The sequence below is a fragment of the Pleurodeles waltl genome, chromosome 5 (assembly GCF_031143425.1).
Source record: "Pleurodeles waltl isolate 20211129_DDA chromosome 5, aPleWal1.hap1.20221129, whole genome shotgun sequence".
Lineage (NCBI taxonomy): Eukaryota > Metazoa > Chordata > Amphibia > Caudata > Salamandridae > Pleurodeles > Pleurodeles waltl.
This window is the reverse complement of record NC_090444.1, coordinates 1,148,723,134-1,148,742,905: the sequence shown is the minus strand read 5'-3', so window position 1 is coordinate 1,148,742,905 and position 19,772 is coordinate 1,148,723,134. Positions and strand designations below refer to the sequence as shown.

The 19,772-nt window shown below is 42.0% G+C and overlaps 1 protein-coding gene across 1 annotated transcript in view; it reads left to right on the top strand.

Annotated features, from left to right (window-relative positions):
* CEP85L (centrosomal protein 85 like) overlaps positions 1–19,772 on the top strand; it is a 415,641-nt gene that overhangs the window by 334,595 nt on the left and 61,274 nt on the right. The window contains exons 5-6 of the mRNA XM_069235375.1: positions 4,925–5,042; positions 8,935–9,117. Coding sequence (XP_069091476.1) covers positions 4,925–5,042; positions 8,935–9,117 — 301 coding nt within the window. The remainder of the gene's footprint in view (positions 1–4,924; positions 5,043–8,934; positions 9,118–19,772) is intronic.

The following is a 19,772-nucleotide window of genomic DNA, read 5'->3' as shown; positions in this document are numbered from 1 at the left end:
GCGACGTATGTCATGTTGAATATTGAAAAATTTGAAAAACTGCCTTTCACGGTTGCTGAGATTCCGTCAGCTGAGTGGTTGATTCATGGGGTAATTAATCTTCCTATCTCCACTCTGTAGTTTACTTCTTGTTTGAAACACATTCCGGTGGGTAGATATGAACGGTTGGGAGACAGTTACATACACGAGGTGTGGGAGCTTCCCTTTCTATACAGATGTATTAATGGTTTGAGGGAGGTTTTTCTTAGCGGTAGTGAATGCAAAACTTCTGTCAGCCATTCCATGGTTTGTAAACAGCTGTCCTTGCACGGAGCATGTAACGCTTCAATTGCTAACTTAGCTTGTTATCTGAAGGGAGTTCCAGTCCCGGTTATTAAAAACACTTTCCAGGTGCTATCTAACGGCAGTTACATTGTTCTTAACAGCGAATGCTGCTGTGGCATGCGTGCCGGAATAGTTTACGTTGTCACCAAGGCCGTTACGTGCTGCGGGAATGTGTTGTTTCCCCCCACTCAAATTAGGGAGGTAGCGGACATCTGGCCTCATATTGCTACTTCCAAGGTTAATTTCGACAAGTTGAGTCGACTGAAGGCTTTATTGTTTCAAAAGCATGTGGCCCTTACATCTGCTAGCGAGACCTACGCACTACAGGTGGCAAGGTCATCAGCGGAATTACAGTCCCTTTTGAATACTAACTTTCCGAGTCACTTTGGTGAACTTGTGGGACGTATATTTAATGCGTCCAGCACTGCTGGAATTGCACATTTTTTCAAAGCAGTTGGTATTGGTTTTGCTCACACCTTCTCTTCCATATTCGGTTTGATACCTTCGGCTATACACTCTATTTTCGGAAGCATTTTTGGGGGTTTCCCGATTACTTTGGCTTTATTGGCTGGAATCTTGCTATTGTTGCTATTTTTTCGCAATGGCTGTCCCGCCACGACTAGATCCTATATTGCTGCTCCCGTCAGCGCAGCTGTGTCGTGAACGCATGATGCAGCATTTTGGAGCGACACTCCTGGGACATTTGGAGTGTGACTGGTCTCTGTCATTCCGACCAGTTTTGGATTGTGTGCAATCCGTGTTTCGGTGCCTTTGGTGCTCGTTTGATCATGCACTGGCTTTCTGTCTCTCACTGCAGCGCCCTCCAGTGGACGAAACTGATCTGTTGATGTTCCCGATTAGGGCTCATTCCCAGACTTGTGCACTACGGTTGCGTTTGCTTCGTGAGGCAGTTTATGAGAGTCCCTTCCTGGAGGAAGATGGTATTGTCTCGTTCATAGGCCCTGCACGGGGTGCCGCCCTGAATGGTTTTGGGGCTTTGGAACACACCTGCTCCATGGTACTTTGTGGCGTGGATCTTCCGATATTGACATATATCGAAGTGGAGGAGCTCCTGCTTTCTATTGCTTCTGTCTGACAATTGGGATTTTTTTTCCCCTAGAAAATTGACATTATATTGTATTTGGCTTTATCGTCACATGCTTCCCAAATTTATGACTTTGTCCTCTGACCTTGTCGAAATATATATATTTTTAGGTATTGTTTATATCTGGGGCATACTTTTATATTATTGGAACCACTTGCTACCGACAAGGGGAGGGTGTAGTGTGGTTAGTTTTACGTATCCTTTGCGCATTAGCTTCAGGCTTTAGGCCTTTGTGCACTTTGCCCTGGATGTATTTTATTCATTTGCTTGAAGCTTAGAGCCTCTGTGCACTTTGCTCTAAATGCTTTTTATTAGGCTTCGTACTGTTATTTTTCAAATAGCCAGTTCTACGGTCTTGTTTTTTATTCATATCACACTGTTTGGCCTACTTCAGCACTGGAGTTCTCCATAACACATTCCTGTTCACTCTGTGCTTCAGTCATGGGTACAGTCTGGTACATTGCCGATAGACGTGGTAGGAGTTTAGTCTTTGGCATTCCTGCGTAGGGACATTTTGTGATCACGCTGACATGTTAGTTATAAAATCACTTCCTTGTCCCAATACACGCAAGAGGGAGATTCCGACCAGGGGACCACAACTAGACGCTGACTGCCTCGTTGCAGATGCTGAACCAAGATCACAGGCCTTTGCTCAGGTATGAGGGCTGATGTCTCCCCAGTGATTCAGAAAGGCAAGTTAGAAGCTTAACATGCTGTGCTCGAAATAGAACAAGCAGAGGGAGAGTAGAAACTATTAGACACAATGATAGCTTTGTTCTTATGTTTTACTCTCCTGGTGACTATTTCAATCCTACTGTGTTGTATGGTTCTGGTTATTGCGGCTCACGCCTTATTATCTAAAATGCAGTCGTTTTATTAAAACATTATATAAAACGTATATTGCCTTTGTCATTTGTATATGAGATCATACTGTAAATGAGAGAGTTGGTTTGGATCTGAGTGACCACGACTTACCTGAGAAGTTCCAAAGATGCCATGCGCTCGGCTGCCCAATCATCTCTTCCCCGTGGGAGAAATTAGGCACTGCTAGTTAGCCGGAGCAAAAACCGGATTTAGGGTGACAGAGGTCCTTACACGTGGGTCAGACTCAGTCCCCCACACCGTTATTGATCCTGCTGCCTAGAAATCCAGTAGTCTCATTTAGGATAATGAGAGCCCACGCAACAGTATCATTGCCACCAGAAGCAGGATATGAGTTTTTGGCTATATATTTGTCATCACCATCAGCTTATGTTCACTTGACTGCTAATTGTGCAGTGTGTTTTAGACCACATGCCAGAAGCCATAGACTGATTCAGGGTATCAGTAGTCAGTCCAGCTCTTGATATTTGAAGGCAAGAGTTGTTCCCTGATGTTTGTGATTGTCGTATTAGACATTTGTCTAGGGAGGGATCTTTATTCCTCAATCACTGAGGATTTTGTTGTGTTCAGTGAGTTGTTAACAAGCTATTATTTTCTCTGTCTTTTTCAGACATGGGAAGCAAGAAGCTAGATAGTGTTTCTGGTTAGCACTGAGTTACTTTATAAGTAGAGCTATTATAGCATTTTTATTATCCTTGCAGGGTCTACCCTGTGGTCAGAGAGGTGATGTAAACTCACAGAAAGATGACAGATATGTTGGGTGACTCTTTGGTTGTGGTAACCAGATTGGTCACTGTAGATAGAGTATGCAAGAACAATCCGTTTTATTCCTCAAAAGGCCACTACATCATTGGATAGTTGATTGTTAGGTGTTGCTTTCTTTGAGGTGGAGTACCTCTGAGAATTCCCAGATTAGGATTACGTTTACTGAGGTGGCCTCAGAGTTGTCAGTGGTTAAAATGGCTACATGCATTTCACACTAGGATGTCTCAAAGGCCTTGGTTTAGTTTAGATTTCTGAATTGAAATTCTGTGATTTGTAACATTTGTGATAGTGCTTCAGTTAAGCCATTGGTTGTGGAGAAATGATTTGAGCAAATAGTGTAATAAAGAGTGAAATAGGTATTCAAAATGAGTAGGATTTGGGGTTTAACACAGGGTCTGTGGTCTGCTTTTTGAGAGGATTTCTGAATCAGTTTATTAAATCGATTTTGTCCAGATTGTCAATGGCTCCTTGTGCATATGATTTTCTCAGTTCCTGCTTAATTATTGAAGTAATCTTAGAAGAAATCATTTTTTGAGGCTGATACAACCCCTGCACTAAGGGTCTTCTGTGTGGTGCAAGATGTTTGTCATGAATTAGCCTGATATGTTTTCTTTAATCAATGGTGTTAAACATTTGTACAAGTGAATGAAAATCTGTGTTCGGAAACATATTTTAGATGCAAGTGTCTGAAGGACACACAGTGAGGCCCATTTAGCTTTTGTAGGTGACGGTATTCCCTCCAATTACAGCTACTGTATTGCCATATTCTGATTAACAGTTGACAAGTTTATTATAGCAGAGGAAAAAGAATTGTGGAGAGCATTGGTGTCACTGTCAATGAAAAATATTGCTGCAAGTGTACGTTGGTACTCTGTGTGGTTGTCGATGATGTTTGTTCAGTGGATGTGTGGTACCAAGTATGGAACTTGAGGATGACACCCTTTAAAGTGGACGGGTCACAGAAGCTAGTTTGTTGAGCTGTGGAGGAGGTAAGTGCTAATGGAGCAAAATTGGGTGGGATTAATGACTGGTTGCAGGTCTAGGTGGAAACCGGCAAGAAAAGTATCTGACTCATACATTGCACATGGCTTTTCAGCAATCTACGGGGGCCAGCTTTTCAGAAGTTGCCTGTGTTGAAGGTGCTTGACTTGCTCTAGTTTTAAAGCCTTCCTTCGACACCCAGATGAGGGCGCTTACTTTAGGTTCAGCCAGAAGGTCCACGGCTGACATGAAAGTACAGTAGCCATGTGTGTAAAATAAAAGTTGTAAAAGAAAGAAATGCGACTCACTTTTGTGGAGATATTGGCAGCAATCTCATTATCCTGGAAATCTAGTTGGGATTTGCTTTACACCTACATCACTTTTCAGTTGCTGGAGGCTGCCATTGCCAATTTGGCAAGATAGTTTTCTTGAACATGTTTGCTTGGATCCTCACTTGTGCTTATGTTATTGCCGCTGCCAAATGCAGTTCTGCTTGTTACACTGTGACTAGAAAGTTAGTAGTCTGATGGGTCTAGAATGAACCTGAAAGGGTTACTTACTCACTGGATAAGTTTGGTTCTTATAGTGCATGGATCATTCAGATTTCCAACACGTTTACTCCACCTGAACCCTAGGATCAGGGATTGGGAGGACCACTGGAATGAGAAAGACAGTCTGCATGTTCTTTATCACTATGAGCATTTTGTAAAAAGTCCCTATTGTATCTCTTTGGGTATCAAACAGTGTTGTAATATGGGGGATTACGGGTAATGAAATCAACCTGTTTTACTACAGCATGCAAATGGTCTAGTGTGTTTGAGAGAAGCCAACTTTTCAATATTTTCCTGTTGCCTTTTCTTTTGACAGACAGAAGCAGCAAATTTCTATGCTGCATCAGAAGATCCGTGAAAATGAAATGAGGGCACAGCAAGCCATGTTGGGCCATTTCTCAAATTGTGAAGAACCGTACATGATGCATTTAAAGGTATGCATTTAAATTATATTGTAGGGGTAGGTATGTGCAGATATTTGTTGTTTGTTGAAAATGTAAAGAATGTGGCCTCGTCAAATCAGCTAGCATATATGAGTGTCTTTCGTACAGTGTTGAGACTCAGTAACTGGTCTGTTTTGGGTATTGTGTCTTGCGACCCCAGTGACAATGTCTCATTGGAGTGCGCTCCTTATATTGAGCCCACATACTTGTTTCATGGTGGAGGTTGTTGGTCCCTCTAACAAACAATGTTTTGTAGCTGAACAATAATGAATTCTCCAGATCCCTCAACCCAATCAGTCCAGAGCCAAGGACCTTGTTCCAACAAAGGATGAGGTCTGTCTTTTTGTCTTCACTTTTCATTTCCATTGGAACATATTGATCATCTGGTTAATGCTGCAAGGTGTCTTAGTACAGCTAGAGATTAGGCTATTTTTTGGCCAAGTACTTTGGTTCGTCAGTGTGAAAAGCCTAGTAGATAACACAAGGACACTTGTATTTAATGCATGCTGAAAGGGAAATCACTGGGAGTTCTTGTGCATGAGGTTGACGTGGTTGTCCTTGCACTGACCAGTAATCAGGCATGTGGCTACATGGAAGGTAACCTTTAGTGGGGAAAAGTGTGGAATCCGATAAATCAGTGAGTAAAGCATTTCACAAGAGGCAGGAGAACTGTTTATCTCTATTGTAAGCATTCGCCTCTATAGATGATATTTTGATTTGTGAGATATGGTGAATTAGTTACGTCTTTGGTACTGTCAACTGTAGTGTTTTTCCTAACGTTGTGTTACATCAGGTATGGTTTCATTAGGAAACCAGATGTTATCAGTGTGGGATTCATTGTATGTTACCGAGTGAATTTCCCCACTTCTAGTATGTTCTGTAATGCATGGGAATCTACCCTTTTCAACCCATCTTTCACAACACTTAACGTTGTGTGCTAATAATATTAACCAGGAAATGTTTTTTCCATAATAATTGTTTTCGGTTTATATCGACAGTAACAGGTAAATATTACTAACTGTGTATTGTTCACTTTTACATTTACCATAGCTAATGTAAGCCTGTGTTTAGTAGGGCTAGCGTTTGGGAGCCATCTTGCTTCATGTTACCCGAGTATTTTATTTCTAGTATAAGCTAAACTCTCAGTTACAAATGCGATGAGTCTTTGATTACTTTCTTGCGTGAAATATTTTCCTTTACACGATAAGTGTAGAATGTTTGAATTATTTGCTACACTACACCTGCAGAGTACAGTCTGGGCCAATTTATCTCGTTTGTTGCAGATAACTCCAAGTTTGAGGGACATTTAGAGAAGCATGATTGTGTAGAATCCTGAGAAACTAATGAGCCTTAGCTTGTATCTTTGCACTTTAACCAGATGTGGGCGTTTTATGGTAAGGGTGTGTAGGTGTAGCAAATGTTAGAATTGTATGATTTAAGCTAGGGCAGTGGTTCCCAACCTTTTGACTCCTGAGGACCCCCAATGAATCGTTACTGGAAGCCGGGGACCCCCAGCAATTTGTACTATTTAATTTTCAAACATGAAAACAGTAATTCGCAAAAAATATAACAAGTACACACCAAACAAATACTCAAATTACTGAAGATAAAATTCTTTTATATTGAAAACATATGCAAAAATCGAAACATTTTATTGGGAAGGTTGACGCTGCATCTCGGCAACAACCTTTTCAATATTTGGTTCTATTTAGGAAAGGTGGATCCTCAGGTCAGATTTTACATTTCCGGAGTGATTTCTGTTTTTATTTTTTAGGTATGCAAGATCTGAGAAAGCTTTTTCACATAAATAGGTGAAAGGGAAAGGAAGTAAACCATAAGGGTTTCTCATCTCTCCCTGGCCTCTCTGTCACATGTACTTCATTTGTTTTATAGCACCTCTCATACCACTGTAGGGTGTCAGGGGACTACAAGGTGTAGGATTCACATGTCATCCACGCTGGTAGGCATTTTCTAAGAGTGCTTGGTCCGGAGAAGCACAAACTTAGAATTCAGAACACAGCACGGTGAGTAGTGATGACGTTAGCACAGTACTTAATTTGTAAATAAAAACGTGCCTGTGTCCAAAGCCCTCCTCTCAAACATGCAGCTGTTGCAATTAAATGTGGGTACACTGAATCCTGAGGCAGCATAATCCTAAACCGTCTTGGGCCTCTTCAATCCATATAAAGCCACTCCCTGACACTTCAGCTCACTGTAGCAGCTTTCTACTTTCTCCCTTTGTGGCGCTTTTTTGTTTTTCCCTTCCTCCGTCTTTCCCATATGTGACTTTTGCCTGCAGCAAATGCTTGAGGCAGAAGAATAAGCCCCAGCCCTCAAAAATAAGCCCTCAAAAATAAGTGCCGGTGCTCAGCACCGGAAACAACAAGCACAAATTGAGCACTGCGTTAGCAATAAGAATGTATTTCTACACAAGCAAACCTTTTTTAGCAGCAGAAGGAAAATGAAAGACTAGGAAAAAAACAACTTTCTAATTTGTGCCATGCGGTTTGCATGCAGCTTTTTAATGGCAGTTCACAGCTCACTGTGCTAGATTACGATTATGAACTGCATAGTAACAAAAGAATCTCTGTGGAAAAAAAAAAGCAGTAACCCACTGTGCCATGCACATAAAAGACTGTTTTTTGCATGATACACTTTCTTTGCAGCAGGCATATTAACCATCTGCACTACCTTTGGGTCAAAACTGCCACTGCGCAAAACTCCCATCTCTCTCCAGCAGATACATTAATCACTTGAGTTAGCTTGATGCTTTTATTTTTGCAGTACAAGGAGCTTTGCAGTCAGTTTAAAACTGCTCAACAAAGGAAGTAATAAATATGAAAACACACACGCACGTGTTTCAGAGGCCCCAGATGCAGAAGTGCCTTCCTCCCAGCCCAGGCCTGCGGACCCCCTGGGAATGTGTCACAGACCCCTGGGGGTCCGCGGACCACAGGTTGGGAACCACTGAGCTAGGGCAGAGCAGGCATTTTCCAGAAGACCTTGAGACATGGGTTTGTCCACTTCGAGACCGCTTAGAGAAGAGAAGGCGCCCCCCTTACCTGAGAACCAATTTACTTAACTTTTTCCTTTCAGCCAGCTAAAAAAAAGTCCTTTTTTTATTTGACTTTGATTGATGTGAACTTCCTATTTATTAATGCATTAACTTGATGATGTTAATCTGATGTTCTTGAACCTATAAAGGTTTTAACCTTTATGATTTGAAAACTTAACCACTCTGTCGTCCTTGTGGAGCCTAACGTGCTTCACATTATTCAAATGTATTGATTCGTGACTTGACCCAATCATGGATTTCAATTCATCAGATAAAGCCTTATGGGCCCCGAAATTGTATGAAGAAAAGCGCTAACAACACTCATGTAACTTGTGCTCAATATAAAACTGGACGTCCTATGCTTTCATTACATTTCAATATTTGGCGTCTTCCAAAATGTTAGTCACAAGTAAGCCATCTCCCAGTTTTATTCTACAGGTGTGAAAACTCTAGCACCCCAATTTTCTTCTCTCCTAGAGCTCCAGTCAGTTCACCCAGGAGTGCCGAGTTTTCCCCCCAAAAGGAATCTACTGCTAGGACATTTAATATTGATTTGTGTATTTTTGAGAGTCTAGAATAGAGCAACTTAATAGCAATTTATTTAGCATGTGTGTGGTGTGCACAGACACTATTTGTGTTTTAAATTCTCCACTCATTCATGCATGTACTTGTATTCTTGTTAACTTTGGCACAGTAAGCCTTCTAACTTGAGTATCGCGGTTCATTTGCCAGGTCATGAAGTCGTTTTTTATATGTTCAGATCTCAGTTCGGGCTCTGTTTTTGTCATGACCCCCGATTGCCAATGATGTCCCTTCATCTCTTTCTAGGAAGCACAGTTTGAAAGCAGTCCACTGCAGAGTCCTCTTGCAGAATGCTCAAGGCCGCGGGCGTGTGAAAGAGGAGAGCTCGAGCAGCTGGCCGCTGCGGAGATGGAGGTTCTGAAGCTCAACGAGTTTATCAAGCAAAGCACCAACAAATCCAAGGAGGAGATCGCTAAGCTGGAAGAGAAGGTAAGGTGTCGCTTCGCTAAGTGGTGCAGCTAAGGCGCATGGTAAGCAAACTTGGTGCAGGGTTTTTTGATGGAATGAGTGAAGTGATGTGTTCTGTCCAGCCTCTTTCGCTGCATGTATGTGAAAGCCGACACCCCCATGCTGGAGGCGCTTTGGTCTTGTCTTTTAGACCAGAACTGCCTTCCTCCCACTGTGAAATTGGGGGTATTTTTATTTATTGAACCCAGGCAATAAATGCCTAGTCTTTGTGGAAATCTTCTTTTTTTTTTTTTTTTTAGGTATGCAGTTGCTGAATTTTATCCATGGATATTTCAAAACTCAATGTCGCCTTAATAATAGAGCAATTGCTCGTGCTGTGTCTTGCTTTGCAACATTTTTGACAGCGATACCCTACTTTTCCTACCACTGTTGAGTCTCCTATAAATATCCACCCCCACAATACACCCTGTATTTATGCCAAACAGTGCTACTGAGAGCGTAGGATAAAGTCACCTTTGTTTCTTGCTTGAAATTACTGCTGGGCTACAGAGGCTGTCCGTTAACCATTCAGAACTGTTTTCCCAGTAATTGTTATGAGGGAAACGTTCAACGAATCTGTGTTGAGAAAATATATTTTTTCACTTATTTTTCATAGAATACAGAGTGTAAAGTGCACATAAATACAAGAAATACCTAGCCGCTCCGTGGGCCCATTTCATACTGACAGGACGCTTCTCTCCCTCTTTACTGTTTCATTATGTGACGCATTTTATTATTGGCTTCTCCTGTTGCCAGAATATCTCCATTTTATAGAAATAAAATTAAGTACCTTTGATAAGAACGTTGTTATGGAAAGACAGCTGTCCTGCTCACTGTCTTGAAAAAAAATCTGCCGTTGACCAGACTTAAATTTATTCCCCGATATGTTTAGAAACATCCATTTCACAAGATATATTTTTTAGAACAGTTTGTGCTGCCATTGGCCAGGTTTCCATGTCTGTGAGCTACTTCTATGGTAATTTCAGATCACATGTTTGTTACTTTGGGCCCTTCCTGTTCACAGACCTCTCCACTAGAATTGTAAAAACGACGAAATTGGAAATATATCAATATGGCCACTAGCAGGTGCAGCCCAACTATGCACATTCAAGGTCAAACACACAAGGTTACTTTGGGGCTGGACTTTATTTTAATGGGGGCTGTTTTATAGCATGTCGCGGTGCTGCGGATTAGTGCTAGGCTCCAGTGTAAGCGGGCGGACTCAAAGGCCAGAGCAGCTGCTTTGGGATGCTGCAGCCTCCTGAGTATGAGGGACGTAGCCAGTGCTTTGGAATCCTTAGCGGCGCGTCACATTGATCTTCCACTCTGAAGACAAATCACGCTCTCCCCATTCCTGTACTATTGTTATTAATCTGTTACATACATTGATGCTGAAGTTGGTAACCTTTAAATGATGTCCGGTGGAGCTTCCAAATGTCAGCTTGTACAATGAAGTGTGCAAACAAGAAAGCAAATTAAGATTGGTGGAAAGTTTTGAATAGAAATCAAGCCGGATGTATTCAAATACTGCAGTGCGTAGATTGATGACATGGGGGATTCTATCTGTGTCAAGTTTTACTTGGCATCAGGATGCATTCTGGGTAGTAGGGTAAGATTTCGCTTGGCAGATATTTTAATCACGCCTGCGAAATTTGCATAGTTACTAAATTGCTTATTAAGTGAAATCTCCAGAATTATTTGACTTTTTGTACTATACAATTTCATGTCATTTTGCAAGCGAGAGACTTCTTAAAGTGGAGTAATAGATACAAAATAAAATCGAAAACCCACTAAAAATTCTCAGTTGTTGGCTTCACAAATCATAACTCAAGTATCACAATCAATGCTCATGACCTCTCCCTTTATATAACCAGTTGCTTCAAAATAGTATCAATGATCTCACTAGCGTCCGGATATAAAATCTTACAATTAGCATTATGAATGACACAACAATTAATATAGTCTTTCTGTATGTGTTGACATTTAAAAAATAAATAAAGCTATAGTGTGAAATCCTTATTTATTCTTAAAATTGTGAGATCATAAGCATTACGTTTAGTGTGCTTATTATGGTTTTCATTGCAGGTGAATGATCTATGGCTAACTGTGTTTTAGAGTACATTTTAGAGTTTTGTTTTAACATATGTTATGTTGTTGGGACCAAAGTGAACCATAACTTCAGATTAACTGTTTTTTCAGATGGAATGGTAAAAGTTGTTTACTCTTTTTTTGTGTGGATATATGTGATTAGAGTGTGAGAGGTGTGGTTGGGAGTATGAGTGGTGTGGAGGTAAATTATAACACTCCTCTTTCATGTTGTGTTCTACCCCTCATCCACGTGGACTTCTCAGCTGGTACAATGAGGGTTGATTGCAGTCCCAGCTCAAACACACCACTGCTGCGCATAACATTGAGTAGTATTCAGCGATGATTTGCCCCAGGGAACCAACCCCCGTATGGCAGTTCGCCAGCTGCTCCTGCTGTTTGAAAGTTAAACCCAGTTCTGGTATCCTAGATTTCATTCAAATACGGCATGAAACGTCAGATACCCGCACTGGGCCTGATGTGTCATACCAGCAGAGAACTAAAGATACATTCCTAATTAATTTTTAAAAAGGTGGCAAGGTTATTAGCAAATAAACACTTTTTGCCCATCCCTCATCCTCCACCATGCCTTCTATGACAAATCTGCATGAAACTTTGTGTCAGAATTCAGTGAAACATGCCAGGTATCTATTATGGTTTGTGCTGATCTATGTAATGTTAGTAGCTAATTAAAGTTTTTGTGAGTGCCTATCCCTTCAACCTTGAACCTCTCCTCACCCCAGATGACAGGGCATCTCTTTGAAACCTGGCAAACTTCAACTTGGCTTAACTTGCTAACCCTTCTGCAAATCTTCATCAGGGGTGTGAAATTTATTAAAATATCCACTTTTCCATGGGACAGGTTGCTTCCTAAATCTCCTTGTCCTGTAAAAAAAATCTACTTGTCCCTTTGGTGCCATGTAGCACGGCGACAAATTATGGCAGCAATGTAATTATGTAAGAGCTCTGATAATAGCCTTCTGGATTATGCCAGGGGCTGAAATATACTAGGGCTTGAATACTTTGCAATTTCGATTCCCTACTATAGCAATTTCCTTATTTTGCCACCACTCCGCAGATCCACATAAAGGGCCTGGAGAAAGCAGTAAGCAATAGTTCCGGGGCTGGAATGCCTTTGAGTCTGCAAACCTACTAACTTGAATGTTTTAAGGATTTTCCCCAGCTCTTCTCTTATTTTTTTCCATTATGAGAAAGGTTGGACATTTACGCCTGACGAGGGCAGAAGAGAGCAGTTCTTCCAGGGATGAGGGAAGAAGTGGTTGGAGGGAAAGTGAACTTGTAAGCGCACAGTAGATTTTCGCATGAGTAAATCTACACATGCATATTTGCTCATGCTAAAATACAGTTCACAAATAGTTTCTGGGAGGAAGATTTCCTGGTCTACTTCTGTAAGTTCTTGTGAATTCATGAAAGCCACTATTTCAAAGACACATACCATATACCATAGGTGCACTTCTGTGACTTTCTTTAAGAATTGTGTCCCTAATTAGGTGTAGCATTAACCAGAACATTTTGTTTTTATTAAACTTCTATTTCTCGTTCGGCTGGCTTTACTGTGAGTGATTGCATTACTTTCTTCCACAAGGAACATATTGGCACACAAAGTAGTTTTGTTCAGTTCCAGGAACAACTATGGCAATCAGTGCCGTACCAAAGCTGGAGGGGCCCCCTGCAAAGAACATAGAGGGCCCCCTCTAGACTCACTCAGGGCAGGTGCTGATCTGCTGGGGCCCCCTTAGAGGGGTTCCCGCCCACACTGCAGGGGCTGCGAGGGCCTTTGTTAGGCAGTGTCTGCTTTTTTGAAACCAAAAAACATTTTTTTTTGCCTTTTGCAAGTCGTGGTTACAATGGTGAGGGCCTCGCAGCTCCCACAGGAATAAAGTGTTATAAAAGCCATGTCAAAACGAGACACGCTTTGAGGAAACCAAAAGACACACCGCAGATGTTGGATTGGTTGGCTTTGCCAGTGCTTGTTTATTTTCATGCTTCCCATAATCTTGTTGAAAATGGTTACACTGATTTTCCATTAGGAATATTTTGGGGAAATACTAGAATGCATCAACACATTTTACTAAAATGATGTAATAGCACCTACAATTTCACAGTAGCAAAATCTTTTTTCCCTACTTGCATTCTTTTTCTGAGCATTTTTTTTTAAAGCAAAGAATCATCACTTTAGCTTAGTAGCATCTGCAAATATTTGCATCTAATTAGAGAGCATTCTGAGAGTATTATTCTTAGCCTCATATTGCTTAACTTTTCAAACGTGTGTACACTTTTTGTTTTACTGGAACCACTGTCACTAGTGTAGTGTGACCTTAAAGTGTTTATTTAGACCGCTCACCCTAATAATAAAGGCTTTTCATTAATGAACCATAAATACAAGATTGAACAGCATTCATATATGGACACACATTACCCTAACTGCAGACAGTTCCCCTCTCTGGCAGCCAAAGGGTTTGTGCTGCAGGGGGTTGGGCCTACTTGTCTAAAGGACAAAATAAACATGAAAACTTGTTGCCCTTGACCCCAAACAATATGTCCTGGGCGTTGGGCTTTAGGAATTTCACATCCCTGTTTCATACAGCTTGATTAAGTGGTATCAAAATTTATCAGCATATACAGCCCCCCAACCCGGCACTGTGTCCCCTTTGACACATTTACATGAAAATTCAAAATGTAATAAGTAAGCTAAACTTGCAAGCTGCCTTCCATGTCTTGTGAAGATCAAGACATTTTTCCTAAGCTATTAGTAAATCAATGATTTTTGAACCCCTCTCTCCCCATTGGTTATGTTTGCATGAAACCAGAGAGACCTACAATGTTCTCAGCTTAGTAGCAGATGTAAAAATGTCATGTAGATTCCTTAAACGGCACCAATGTTATTAACACATGAAGTGTTTTCAACCTATTCCTTTAACTTTGCCTGTGGAGCAACTCTGTAACCTCTGAGAACCCTTATTGAAGTTAATTCCAATGCATAAATAGATACCATCTGCATACTGGTTAATTGTGGGCCTTCCCGATGCCTATTCTACTCATGCAGCTTAGACTTGCCATCATCAGGCAGTATTGACAACTTCCAAATAAACATGTATCGGGAGAAAGGAGGCAGCATAGCAAAAAGATAAAATCCTAAAATTGAAGAAAGGAGATCTGCAAAAAAAAGACTGGTGGGACATCAATTAGAGAAACCATACACCAGATCTTGTTTTGCTTACAATTTAATGTATGATTAATGCATAAAAGGAGACTTTAAAACTCTTTTGTGTGAAATAGTTTTTTGATCAACTAGTGTATTAAAGGCATGGCTGTGAAGGGGAAATGGCAAAGATGACATTTCTTCCAAATTATTTTAGAAGCAGTGTTGCGTCTTGGTTTAGGGTGTGAGATTTCTCACTGAATACTGCTCTCCAAAACTCTGGAGAAGAGACAGGTTGCTCCATTGGGAGCCATCTTGGCACACCTGAGTGGTTATAGTCCTGTAGGCAACATAATCCTATAAACTGGAACTCTAGAAAGCTACACATAGTAATAAAGAGAGAACAACAGGAATGTGGGTACAATTGGAAATGTATCCTTTCCCTCCATTGTTCATTTTTAGGTTGCAGCCTATCAGACAGTGCAGGTGTCTGGTTTGCTAAAGACATCTTGGGGACGTTCAGAAAGTTAACTTTAGGAATGCCTGGGGCTTTGCCCTTGTGGTTTGTAACTCATACTTTCTGGCTTGCCATTTGCGGGCTTTATTTGCCTTAGGTTCTCCAGGTTTAGTTTATGCCTCCTGCTGTCTAAACCGTGTTTTCTGTCTTCTTTCACAAACTCCCTTCTCTGATAACAGGCCTTTAAATCTTGTTCTTATCTCATCATATTTGCTGTGCATTCAGAGACCAAGGTCAAATGTCAGGCACTCTCTTTTAAGGGGGCTTGTTTACTTTGCTTTCTCTGACTTCAAAGTGAGAGAATTTTTGTGACAATCTAGCTGCATATGGGGGAGGAAAGAGCTTTTTCTAGTGCACAACAACATTTAAATGAACTTTATAAGTATTTTAGAATATATCAGTCTTATGAATGCACAAATGAAGCACTTTTTTTGGGGGGGGAAGTATGTTGGGAACAAATACTTGAGTACGATCAAGACTTATCATTAGACTAGGTGTTGCAATTTCCACACATTTTCAGTTGTGCACTGTATAGTTTTGTTGGTAAAACTGTATGTCTGAGCAAGTGTAGTGATCATTTCAATTGAAAATGTGTTGTCTGTAATGGCAGTGTGCTACTACACCATGCATACTTCACTCTACGCTACTTTACACCACTCCACTCTACACCACTCCACACAACTGCACTCTACTCTGCACCACTCCTCTTTACACCACTGCTCTCTGCACCACTCCACTCCTCTCCACTCTACGCTACTATTCTGAACTACTCTACTCTATGCCAATGCACTCTTCACATCTGCCTTTTACACCACTCCAGTCTAGGCCATACCAATCTACTCTGCACAACTCCACTTTACGCCACCGCACTCTATGCCCATGCACATTACTCTGTAACACTTAACTCTGTGCACCTGCCCTCCATGCCCATCCACTGTATGCCACTCTAATCTACTCTGCACCACTGCACTGTACACCACTTTACGCCATTCCTCTCTGCCACTGCACTCCGACTCTCTACTCTGAATCACTCTACTCTATGCCAATGCACTCTTCGCCACTCTACACCACTGCACTCTTCACCTCTGCCCTCTAAACCACTCCAGTCTTGGCCACACCAATCTATTCTGCACAACTCCACTCTTCCCTACTGCACTCTATGCCCATGCACATTACTCTGTAACACTCAAATCTGTGCCCCCGCCCTCTATGCCAATCCACTGTATTCCACTCTAATTTACTCTGCTCTACTGCACTCTGCCACTGCACTCTATGCCACCTTACTCTACCCCATTGCAGTCTATGCCACTCTGTGCAACTGCACTCTACATTTCACCACTCCAGTCTGTGCCACTGCCCTGTGCATCACTCCACCCTGCAGCTGTCCACTCTGCAGCACTCCACTGTATGCCACTTCATGCTACGCCTCTCAACTTTGCCCTGTACCACTCTACTCTGCCAGTGCACTCTTCTCCCACTCTGTGCTACTCCACTCTGCTCTACAGTGCACCCTGCACCACTTCACCCTCCACCACTCCACTCTGCGCCACTCCATTCTACTATGCACTGCACCAATCTACTTCACTGCATTCTATGAGGCTGCATTGTATGCCTCTGAATTCAGTGGCACTGCATTTAATGTCACTGCACTCTATGCCACAATACTTTGCAACACTCTAGGCCACTATACTCTACAAGACTTTACGCCAATGCACTCTCCACCAGTCCACTCTATTCTATGCCACTCCGGTGTATGCCACTCTACCTGACTTCACACTATGCTGCTCCGATACACAGCACTCTCTGCCACTCCACTCTAAAACACTCTACTCCACTCTTCACCATTCCACTCTACAACACAGCATGCCACTCTCCTCTATGCCACAAATGTTTAGCTATGTTGAACACCAGCCACACTGGTGAACAACATGGCTAAAAAACGTTGGCAAAGCCAGGAGCTCTTGCATAGGCGAGGCCTTTTGGCTTTGCCAATACTTGTTCCATTTGGAAAGACAGATGAGCATGACATTACAGTTAATGCAATAATGATTGGCAAAATGAAAATAAAAAATCTGTGGTAATGCCAATTGTTAATGCATGAAAAGCATGTAAAATAAGTATTCTAAGGGCACCCAGGAATACTGCTTGTTAACGTGCAGTGAATTTGAGCACTTAGCAAGGAGAATATGAATTCAGCAAGCCCTGACTCAAGAATGAGGCTCAGTCTTGCCATCAGATATACTCAAACGTGCCTGGTTTTGTTAGATGAAGCAGTAGATAGAGTATGTTCTCTTTGAAGCTTTCATGTTAGTAGTAGATGTGGGCCAGTAACTGAAAGCTTGAGACACGCTCAGGCCTGAAGCTAGATTCAGCTTGAGGTCCTGTTGGAACCTCGAGCCCATAATAAGCCAAGCTTTCATGTGGCTTCTGCCTGCCTTCGTCCCTGTACCCTTGATGTGGCAATATTGCCAGAGCTGCCGACTTTCAATCTTGGGAACTTGGTTCGAGTCTGGGCGGTGGCTCAACATCCTGTGATTCTGAGTAAACAACTTAAATCCCCCCCCCAAATCTCTATAAACAATGAATGATGACCTCATACAATATAACTGGTGCTCATGTAAAGCACTCCAATACCCTCTGGTCGAGTTTGCGCTATATAAAACCTGCAGAAAAATGCACAAAGATGAAAGCAAAGCCTTAACGCAGAGAATGACCAATCCCCATTTACTGGCTGGTTTGTACAGAGTAAACGCAAAAGGACGATGTACCGAGGGCTGAACAATGAAAACACTCACCTCCAGTCACAGATCTGGGTTTAATCCATCGTTCTTTTGCTCACCGTGCCACCCCAGTTTGGACCTAGCCATATGCAAATCAGTCTTGACCCTGTTCCTCATGGGAACAGTCCAGCTTGAACTGCCAAGCCAGATCCTCCCTGGACCGGAAACAAGAATCCTGGGACCGGTCACAGGGTATCACCCTTCATCAGCCAGGCTAGCTTGAATCCATTGGCACAGTGAGCACGGGACCCACGTCTGGGCATACCCTTCCCACTTAGGGCAACTCTAGCAACACAAAGGAATGATGGACGGAGTGCTGAACAATGCAAACACTCACCCCCAGTCACAGATCTGGGCAGAGCCCACCTCTGATTAGTTAGTAGAAGGTAAATCAAGTGCACAAACCTTGGGTTCCAGCAGGTGTCCTGTTTCAATATATTTCAATATAGTCTTAGAATACATTCTAAGAGTAGAATAATGATTTCCTCAGATTAAATTGTCCTTGAGCGTAAACCATGTTGAGAGAACCCCCTCAGTGTAGCCTTTCACTGGGTAAAATCTCCCACATACCAAACTCTTGATAACAGACAAACAGTCCAGGCCCCTGTACCTATGTGTGTTTTTATTTATTTATTTATTTTTATTTACAGCAGAAACTTTGACTTTTGAAATTCCCTCCACACGTTTGCAGACAAACATAATGAGCTTTTCTCACATATCGGTCATCCGGTCTGCTTCTTCAAACACTCATCCATGTTTTATCAGATATTTAGAAAATCATTCATCAGAGGCTAGCATCTTGAAGCCTTTGTGGCATTTATCTGTGGGAAATCAATCAATAAGTACCAATTAATAAAAGTACTAATTACATCATAGTATGTTTCCAGACTCAGGGCTTGATTACAAACTTGGTGGATGGGCTACTCCGTCACAGATGTGACGGATATTCCATCCTACGTATTACAAGTTCCATCATATCCTATGAAACTGGTAAAATGGCGGGCCGGATATCCGTCACGTTTGTGATGGAGGATAACCTCCGCCAAGGTCGTAATCAGGCCCTTAATGGCTTCTTTGTTATTAATCTTTTCATAAAACAGTACGAACACTAAAGAAATAAAGAACGTCTTCCCATCCTGCCTCTGCGGGCTCTGTAGCCACTAAAATATTTAAGTGTCTACACTGTGGGCCCAGTTCACAAAGGGACTTTGTGACTCGGAAAGTTATGAGTCCTGAGTCTCTGCACACGGGATAGAGAAACTCATGCCACCCGAATTTTCTATGGAAAAAGTCACACCTGCAGAGCTCTTCTGTGAATGTTTGTTTTACCAGAAATTCTCAGCTTAAGATCCAGTTTGACCAAGCTTCTTGAGGCATCTGTTTGTCAGTTGCGTCTACAACTATTCAGTCTAGTTTGGTGTGGTACTGAAGGGCATTCCATTCTGATTGTGCAGACCTCAGGAGAATTCATTAGTAGACTGGAGGAATACAGTGTAATCGGTTCTCCCAGTGAGGAATTGTCTCAGCGTGTCCAGTTACACAACCACCTGCCATGACTTGAAATTTACTTCATTGAGCCATGTTGCTAAAAAAAAATGATGTTGAGTTCTGATTAAATTGAAGTGGCCTGGCTTTGAATTGTATCAGAGGCCTTAGGAACAGGAAGGGACAGAGTATGTTTTTTAGTTTTGCATATTTTGAGTCCATGTTCACAGTTTACTGTTAAATCTGCATTATTTTGTAAGTGACTGTAAGGAAATGCCTCCTTGGCATGGTTACCCCCTGACTTTTTGCCTTTGATGATGCTATGTTTTGAATTGAAAGTGTGCTGAGGCCTGCTAACCAGGCCCCAGCACCAGTGTTCTTTCCCTAACCTGTACTTTTGATTCCACAATTGGCACACCCTGGCACCCAGGTAAGTCCCTTGTAACTGGTACCCCTGGTACCAAGGGCCCTGATGCCAGGGAAGGTCTCTAAGGGCTGCAGCATATCTTATGCCACCCTAGGGACCCCTCACTCAGCACAGACACACTGCTTACCAGCTTGTGTGTGCTGATGAGAACAAAACGAGTAAGTCGACATGGCACTCCCC